This window comes from Dipodomys merriami, unplaced genomic scaffold (genome assembly GCF_024711535.1).
Source record: "Dipodomys merriami isolate MVZ:Mamm:240054 unplaced genomic scaffold, mDipMer1.0.p SCAF_20, whole genome shotgun sequence".
Lineage (NCBI taxonomy): Eukaryota > Metazoa > Chordata > Mammalia > Rodentia > Heteromyidae > Dipodomys > Dipodomys merriami.
Genome location: NW_027203382.1, coordinates 22,402,700 through 22,412,057, shown reverse-complemented (window position 1 = coordinate 22,412,057; position 9,358 = coordinate 22,402,700). Strand labels below are relative to the sequence as shown.

The 9,358-nt window shown below is 37.8% G+C and overlaps 1 protein-coding gene across 1 annotated transcript in view; it reads right to left on the bottom strand.

Moving 5' to 3' along the window:
* Window positions 1-4,207: 4,207 nt before the first annotated feature.
* Dmgdh (dimethylglycine dehydrogenase) overlaps window positions 4,208-9,358 on the bottom strand; it is a 63,490-nt gene continuing 58,339 nt past the window's right edge. Inside the window, exon 16 of the mRNA XM_070031208.1 lies at window positions 4,208-4,811. Coding sequence (XP_069887309.1) covers window positions 4,596-4,811 — 216 coding nt within the window. The 3' untranslated portion in view covers window positions 4,208-4,595. The remainder of the gene's footprint in view (window positions 4,812-9,358) is intronic.

Genomic DNA, 9,358 nt, shown 5'->3' with positions numbered 1-9,358 from the left:
GTTGTTTGTTGTTTTCTTGTGTGAGTCCTGGGGCTTGAACTCAAAGCTTGGACATCAAAGTTAGCACTCTACCACTTGAGCCACAGCACCACTTCCAGCTTTTCCTGAGTAGTTTATTAGAGATAAGAGTCTCGTTTCTTCCTAGGCTGGCTTTGAACTGTGATCCTCATATCTCAGCCACCTGAGTAGCTAGGATTATAGGCAGGAGCCACCAACACTCTACACATTTCTGTTTTTATAATGACTTTACCAAAATTAGTCTTCTTTGAATAGTAAATGTTTAGTGAACAAATAGCCAGTTTGTCCATTTGCCTTTGTGCATAGCTGGATGAAAACTAACTTTTAACTTTTAATTTCAGAGTTTCTCTTACATGGGCAACAGATATACAAGCAATTGAGAGATTTCAATATGATAAGTTTGACAGAGGTTAATAAAGATCTCCTTTAACAGCAAACACTAGTTGTAGTATTTTCTATGCTTTGCTTCTCTAGAACAATTCTGGTTTCTTCTGAATATCTCTATAGTTGAGATCTTTTTCCACCAATATACCTTCATTAGAAAATTCATTAGCTTTAACACAATTAACAAATTAAAAAGAAATCTGATGCTGGTTGCTCATGTCTGTAATCCTGGCTACTTAAGAGGATGAGATCTGAGAATAGCAGTTCAAAGCTAGCCTGAGCAGGAAAGTCTAGGAAACTCATCTCCAATTAATCACCAAAAAGCCAGAAGCAAAGCTATGGTTCAAGTGGCAGCACACCAGGTTTGAACAAAAAAGCTCAGGGACAGTACCCAGGCCAAGTTCAAGGCCCAGAACTGGCACAAAGAGAAAAAAAAAAAAAGAAAGAAACCTGAATTTTAAAAGATATATTCAAAACAGTGAAATATTTTATGTATGAACTAAAATTTATACCTACTACGCATGATATTAAACTTCAAAGATTGCCTACTTCCTTATAATATGCATAATAAACAAACCAAAGCTGTGTTTACATGGAATGATAAAACTGAAGAAACTCAACTTCTGTTTGTTTGTATTTACAATCATCTGCAGTCATTGTTTATTTCCATTTCTTTTTAAACATAGGCTAACTCATTCCACAGGGACTGGGGACATTAACTGTGCCTCTAGTAAACTTGACTGACTTTAGCAACTGAAAGATCCACAATAGATGTATACAACCAAGTCAGTGAATATTGGAGGCCCATGCTATAACTGGGAACTCTCCAAATTAACTTCTGTGGGGAATACAATGTTCTGTAAGATATAATCTATTAGGACAGCACTCCAAAGGCTGAGGCGGGAAAACCACAATTTTAATCCAGCATGAGATATACAATCAACACCTTTTATCATTTTATTATGAAGCTAGATGCCCCTAAATACTAAAATTTCTTTTTATTTAGTTTCCAATGCAGCCTAGCTTTGGTCTTCACTGGTGTACCTGAAATTATTCATGCAGAGGGCATCAAAGACTATTCTGCTTAACTCAAGGGACCCTTCTAACACTACCTTATCTTTTGACACTGCCTGCAAGTCCCTCATTCTCAAAATATTTTCTACCTTTGTCATTCATGACACCATCATTTGTAACTAAAAGTTTACTTGCTTTTCTTCCTAGTTATATGCTAGGAACATGTCTGTTTTGCCTGGCCTAGAGTAAGTCCTTAGCAAGCATCTGTACACCAAGTCCTTCACTGATGGAACCACTACTGAGTAATGCAGTTACACAGAATTTAAATACAGCAAAAGCTTTGGTTAACATGATGTGTGGACCGTGTTGGCTGATGGATGGCAGAGCTGGGGAGAGCAGTCTTGTGACTTTCAGCCCAATAGGCTTTGAAACACACCACCACCTCCATGCTTCATGGCCTACTAATGCTTCCAAAATCTGCACCTAGAGAAAATACTGTTCAGTAATGCATCACCCTCTTCAAAGAAGCAGTCTGTAAAATGTGGAACTATTTTATAAAGATTCATTACTGAAGGAAGATAAACCTGGGTTGATATCTTTATATGTAGATTCATCAAGCCAGTGTTATAATTAACTTGATTTTGGGTATTCTGCTTTTGGGAGGGTTTGGATTAAAGGAGATGTTGTTTGGGTAGCAGAACCTTTCTTTCTCCAGTGCCATGTTTCCTGATGTTATCCTTCTTTTGTTCAGTTTAAACATGCACAAAATCTTCTCAGTGCAACTCCAGTTTCCAGTTTTTCTGCTGCTTAACCTAAGTGGTTTCTTTCTATCACCTTTACTTACTAGTGGGAAAAGAGAAAGACAGATCCTTTAGGATGCAAACATTAGCAGCATAGCAACCTCCATAAATGTTTTGGTAATGTGTTGACCAGACCTATTTTTACAAGTGCCAAAAGTCATCCCTCAATCAAGGGAAGAAAGCATCTATGGTTCAGGATGTTTCTCACGGCTTCTGGACATCTCTGCAGTACTTTCAGTACTTTCAAACTAGCTGTTTGCTGTTCATGGCTGACACTAATCCTGGACTCATTCCTTTGAAGGTCTCTCCCAGTACAGGCTCTAGTTTAAGAAGCTCTAGTTTTAGATGAGCTCTTTATAATCAAATTTCTCATCCAAGAACTGGCTGACATGCCACCAGGGGCTGAGAGCTTGGGGAGTAAGTCTTTCTGCTTTCTGTCTCTCTCTCAGGGTCCCCTACTTATGGGGGCACACTCAGCATCCATAGGCATATATATGTACACATATATATGTACAAAATATAATAATGAATTTAATGATTTGTTATTTTTTTTGAGTGAGGAAATTTAAAATGGATGCTTTTTATTACCCTATCTTATAGTTCATGAAACTATATATATTTATATATATTTTTTCTTCCTATATGATTCAGCAGTGATGGACTGGCTGGGCCCAAGGTCAGGACCATAGGTGGGAATGTGAGTGCCTGGGGTGACTTAGAACACCTAATAGCACTCAGCCTACAACAAATTAGACTGCCAGGACAACTACTTAAGAAAGTCAGGAAGTAGGCTTCCATTGTCAATAGAATTTCTTTCTGAATATTCTATTCCCTTTTGTTCTTTTTTTTTTTTTTTTTTTTTTTGGTCATGGGGATTGAACTCAGGGCTTGGCCACTGCCCCTGAGCTTTTTCCGCTCCAGGCTAGGGCTCTTTCACTTTGAGCCACAGTGCCACTTCTGGTTTTCTGAGGGTTTATTGGAGATAGTCTCATGACTTTCCTGCCCTGGCTGGTGTTGAATTAAAATTCTCACATCTCAGCTTCCTGAGTAGCTAGGATTATAAGTGTGAGCCATTGGCACCCTACTTTGTTCTTTTTTTCATTAGCATCAATAAGATGTACAAGAGGATTTCATTTGACATGTCCATATATGCACACAATGTACCTGATCTAACACATCCCCTCTATCCCTGTCCCTCCTATTCTTTATGTTCTGGCTTTAGTGGTATTTTAACAATACTTCAAGTTCAGTATCATACTATCATTATTGTTTCTTGCGATAGTAGTCCCCTGCAAATAGGAGAATCTAAACCTTTTTCATAGAGATGGCCTTCTTTCTTTAACATCTAGGAAAAATTCAGTGTGCAACAAATATATGTGTGTGTGTGTAAATTAATTATAAATGATAGACCATCTGGTACCAAAAAAGCTCTTTTATTCAGTAAGCTAAACTCACATAATTTCATGAAACATATCAAAGAATTGTTTCTATTTTTTTCTTGCCATACATTATACTAAAGGCAATGCCGTCAGCTCTTACACCTGCCTTCGTTTGACCTGTGTTGTCAAATGCTTTGTGAGAAGACATTTAAAATGGTGCCATGTGATGTCAACTTGCATTACATCTTTCCCAAGGAGAAGTGTTCAGTATTCAAACCGTGTGTGTTCTGGCACAATCTATTTAGGTTCAGTTGCACTTCTGAAGGTTTGCAAGTACCATTTCCTTTGGCAGACTGTTCTTTTTTTTTTTTTCAATTTCTCTACTAAAATAACCTTTGAAAGGACACTCTTTATATCCTACAAAGCTGCTTTCATGAAATTCATTATGAAAAATAGCAAATATTTCAGAGAATTGATAGAAATGTTACCAATAAGCTAATATTAAATTTTCACTATTTTCATCAAATATATTGAAAAAAAAATTAAAACTATCACTTATTCATCCAAGGAAAGATTTCTTAATAAAAGTTTTTCAATAATATCACATTGCAATTATAGAAAAGATAATTTATTGATAATTTGTTTTCAGATATCAGCCAGATATTCCTAAGCTTACATAGAGTTCTTTAATTCTATGATAATGATCAATGCCTACTGATAACATCTAATGTCTTCCTGATTTGGTTTCATAAACTATATGACATGGTAATAAAAAGCATCCATTTTAAGTTTCTTTACTTGAATAACTTAAATCATTGATTTATTATTATGTTTTTGTTTGAACATAATTAAGAGAAAGGTTTTATTAAAAGTGTAAGTCTAGACTTTTGATTATTTTGAAGTGAATTCCTGGTTTCCTCTATTCCCAACACCCAATTACAATAATTTCAAGTATAGTCATATAGCATTTATAATTCATCTGATTAGTTACTGCTTTATTTTAAGCTTTGTCCTTTCTGCCATTTTTCTGAAGGCGGTTTCTAGTTGGTTCTGTCAATACCAAGGGCTCTTGAATGATGGTTGCTGGGTAATTTTTACCCAGTAGTTCAACTTCCACTTGCTGTCCCACTTTACTTAGCTCTAGAGGGACATAAGCAAAAGCCAGACTCTTCTGGATACTGTAACTGTAGCTTCCAGATGTTGTGTTGCCAACCACCTGAAAAACAAAACCCAACAATGCTCAGCATCTTCCGATGAAATAATCTAAAATACAGAGTCAATTTGCAATGTGAAAGTTTTAAGAAATTCTGTCTAAAGGCTAATACCAGAGACTTAGCTCACCTTTGGTAAAGGTAAAGGGTGCAAATTTACAAAGTGTGAAAAATAATTCTCAAGAACATATTTTGGTTATTATCCTAATGTTTCTCATTTTAGAATAATCACATTTAGTTTCTTTTTTATGATACTGACCTCAAGGCTTTGTACTTGGTACTCTACCACTTGAACCACTCCTCTTACACTTTTTACTTTAGTTAATTTTTGGAGAGGGTCTAGTGTTTTAGTCTAAGGCTGGGTATTTGTGATCTACCTGCTTACAGCTCCACAGCAGGGATGTCCAGCTCCAACACCTAGTTGCTTAATAAATTACATTATTTTGCCCAGTTTCATATTAAGGAATTCAATAAAAGAAAAAATGATTTCATTTTAAACTTTAAAAAGAAAAACCTCTTTAATCATTAATTTAGTATGAAAATAGAAGAGAGAAATTCAATAAATCCAACTGCAACTTAGTTAACTGTCCCTGCTGAGGTTAGAAAATCTGCCAAAATAGTGCTGAATTAATATATTTATTATTATATCAGTAGTCAAAGTGAAGTCAACATTCTATATCAGAGAATCCCCATAGCATGTATATATTTATATACATATTATTTAACAATTCCTACCAATTATAAGGCATTTAAATGGTAACATTTTAGCTCAGCCACATTAGACACTAGAGGAATGAGTAGAGCATTGGTACCTATTTCCAGGAGCAAATATAACCAGGAAACCAGGGCAAAAAAAACATGAAGGCTAATCACTGAACTAGGATTTCTTTTATACTTTGAAATTGGATGGAATTAAGTTGTTCAAGATGGAGGATAAAACTCTCCAGGATGAGGAAAGAATATTGCTGATGCATAGAGGTAATCAATGTAAAAAACTTTTATGGAATAAATGAATAAACTTGTGCCTTGTCTCTGTTAGTAATGAACTAAAAAAGCAAAAAAAAAAAAAAAAAACCCCAAAAACGATCAAAACCACACAGGATGAATTAAGGTAACTTCTATTTGCAGACCAGAGAAAAACACTAAGCAAGAAATCAAAGCCTGGCCAGTCACCAGTAGCTCAGTCTTGTAATTCCTAGCTACCCTACTCAAGAGGCTGAGATCTGGAAAGTCCATGAGACTCTTTTTTTTTTTTTCTTTTTTTTTAGGTCCAGTCGTGGGGCCTGAACTCTGGGCCTGGGCGCTGTCCCTCAGTTCATCAGCTCAAGGCTAGCGCTCTACCACTTGAGCCACAGCGCCACTTCCGGCTTTTTTTATTTTGCTTATGTGGTGCTGAGGAATCGAACCCAGGGCCTCATGCATGCAAGGCAAGCGCTCTACTGCTGAGCCACCTTCCCAGCCCTCCATGAGACTTTTATCTGCAACTAACCATCAGAAAACCAGAAGTCCAAAAGTGGCACTATGGCTCAAAGTGACAGAGTTCTAGCCTTGAGCAAAAACAGCACCCAGGCCCCCGAGTTCAAGCTCTACAATAAGAAGAAGGAAGGAAGGAAGGAAAAGAAAGAAAGAAAGGCAGAGAGAGAAAGGGAGGAAGGGAGAGAAGGAGGGAGGAAGGAAGGAAGGAAGGAAGGAAGGAAGGAAGGAAGGAAGGAAGGAAGGAAGGAAGGAAGGAAGGAAGGAAGGGAGGGAGGAGAGGAAAGAAAGAAAGAAAGGAAGGAAGGAAGGAAGGAAGGAAGGAAGGGAGGGAGGGAGGGAGGGAGGGAGGGAGGGAGGGAGGGAGGAAGAAAAAGAACAAAGAAAAGAAATCAAAACCATGAGATGAAAACAAAAGCTATATATGACTCCCCCCGCTAAAAAAAAAAAAAAAATTGATATCACAAGCCCAAGAAGATATAAGAGGGTTAGTGGAAATCATATCCAATGGATCAAAGAGAAGGAAAAGCCAAAAAATGCAAAATACTGTCAAGTCAAGGAAGACAAAAAGGCTGAATGTGCTAGACATCCCTTCTCAAAATGGCTTCTCCTGGCCATACAACATTGTGCTGCTCCTCCTCCTCGCCATATATCGCCATATATCGCTATATATCACGTAGGCTGTCAGAGCGGCTGGTGAGAATGCTGTGGGTGAGTCACCTTGGTGAGCGCTCAGCGGCGCACCCACAACAGTCAACACTATAGCACATCTAGTCTTTTAGATCCAAACACATTTGTGGTTTTAAAAGTACTTCTTTATCTCCGTGGTTCCAGTTTTTAATGATCCCTTTGAAACCCCAAATCAGAAGCTTTCTGTGTGATTTCTAAACTAAATAGTGAGAGCTAGTTGATTAAAGGGGGGGGGGGGGAAAGAAACTGAAGTGCCTTCATCTGGCATATTATTAATTGCCAGGGTAGAACAGTACTTCCAATTGCTTTTCTCCCTCAGATCCTCGTTAAATGGCAAGGATCTGGGTCAGCAAGGCTGGGGTTTTAGTCTTTGCTCTTTGAAAGACTGTCTTAGCAACTTTTGTTTCACTTCCCAGTCTGTAAAGTGAAGATTGTTTTTGGAGTAGGAGAGTTAACTTGATTTTCTTGGGCAACTTAAGGAAAAGGAAGAGCCCTGAGCGAGTCCCTGGGTGCTGTCTCCTGACTCACTGGCCACGAGCCCACAGTCACTCTTCAGAGAGTTTCTCAGTTCTCCATTACCCAGTCTTCTCATCCCAGCAGTAAAAGGGCTTGCAGTCATTTCTGCACTGAAGAAACAGCTCTCACTCTGTGAGTGGTATTTTATTAAAGCATGCTTTGTTTGTTTGTGTTTTCGAATTTCCTTTCAATTCTACTTTAATTTCTCTCTGAACTAGGGAATTGCAGCCCAAGGTATTTTCACCGTTTGGTACTATCTTTTATCTATTATTACTAAGTCTCCAGAGAGACTGAGTGAAGTAGAATGTGGGTGAAGGCATGGGTAGACCATATTTGGAAGCACTGAGAAAGCTGGATAGGAATAAAGTAAAAAATGTAAAACAAATGAATAATGAAAAGAGAAAGACAGTAAATGTAAAACAAAATCAAAGATGACTAGGGAAAAATACTAATTAAAAGTAGGAAGATCCTCATCTCATCCAGTGGCTTCATTTTATAGATGGCAACACTAAGGCCCAGAGATCAGGGCAGTTAATTAATAGCAGAGATGGCAACAGCAGAAATTATGTGAATTGTAGGAAATTTTGGAGGATGAACAAGATCACACCATATAGCTCAAGCTGACCCAGAGTTCTCAATCCTCCTGCTTCAGCTCCTGAATACTGGAATTATAGACATACACCACCACATTGGAACAGGAGAACAGATATTAAGAAAAGAGGCCTGAACTGGAAATACAGAAGAAAAAGAGGAAGCAAAAGCATGAGGAACCTAGGAACAATTTTACAAAAGAGCAGTCAGTCCAATGCAAGCAGGAAATAGATGTCTACCAATAAATATGACAGAAAGGTAATAGAACATGAGATTTAAGAAAAGGTCTTAAGTTTTCTTCATGGTGTTGAATTGCATCTCCCTGGTTTTCAGATGTATAAGAACTGTGAGTCTATAATTAAATTCTATATATATATATCCCAGTGTGGTGACTCACACCTGTAATTCCAGCTATCTAGGAGGTAGAGATAGGGAGGATCATAATTTGAGGCTAGAATGAGGAAAAAGTAATAAAGCAAAATCAACTAATAAGATAGGTGTGGTGGTACATGTCTGTAATTCCAGCTTTGCAGGAGTCATAGCTCAGGGATTGCAGCCAGAGGCTACTTGCAGCACACATCCCCTTCCAAAGCTACAAGACCTTGTCTGAAAATTAACCAAGCCAAAAAGGATTAGGGATTTGGCTGAAGTGGTAGAGTACCTGCACTGGCAAGCTTAAGGCATTGAGTTGAAACCTCAGTGTCAAAAAAAAGTTTTAATAAAAAATAAAATAGTCTCCAGTTCAGAAAAAGAACAAACTAGAATATTCAGTAAGCCTTAAGGGCGAAAAAGGACAAGAAATTTTAAAAAACCAACTATATTTGAACTGGAAATCAGTTCCATCGATCACTATCAATCTAAACACAAGGAATTAACTCCATCTCTTTGAATCCTAAAGCTTCATGTTTAAAATGGAACGGGTCATTCGTGTCTGCCATGGATATTGTAAAAGTAAATGAGACAGTACATGAAAGCTATCTGGCCTATAAATAGGAACTGACTAGATGACAGTTCTCTGACACATGGTCCATGCATTAGCTCAAGTTCCATTTTTTTCCCCACTGTACTGGGATTTGAATTCAGAGCCTCCAGCCTGCTAGATTTGAAGCTCTACCACTCTCAGCCTCCAGTCCTGTGAGTTTTTGTTTTCTTTTCTTTTGTTTTCTGGTTATTTTCAAGTAGGATCTTGAAAACTTTTTCTGATTAGGCTGTTTTCAAACCTAATCCTACTCTCAGTCTCCTGAGTAGCTAGGATTACAGGCCTGAGCCACTAGCACCAGGC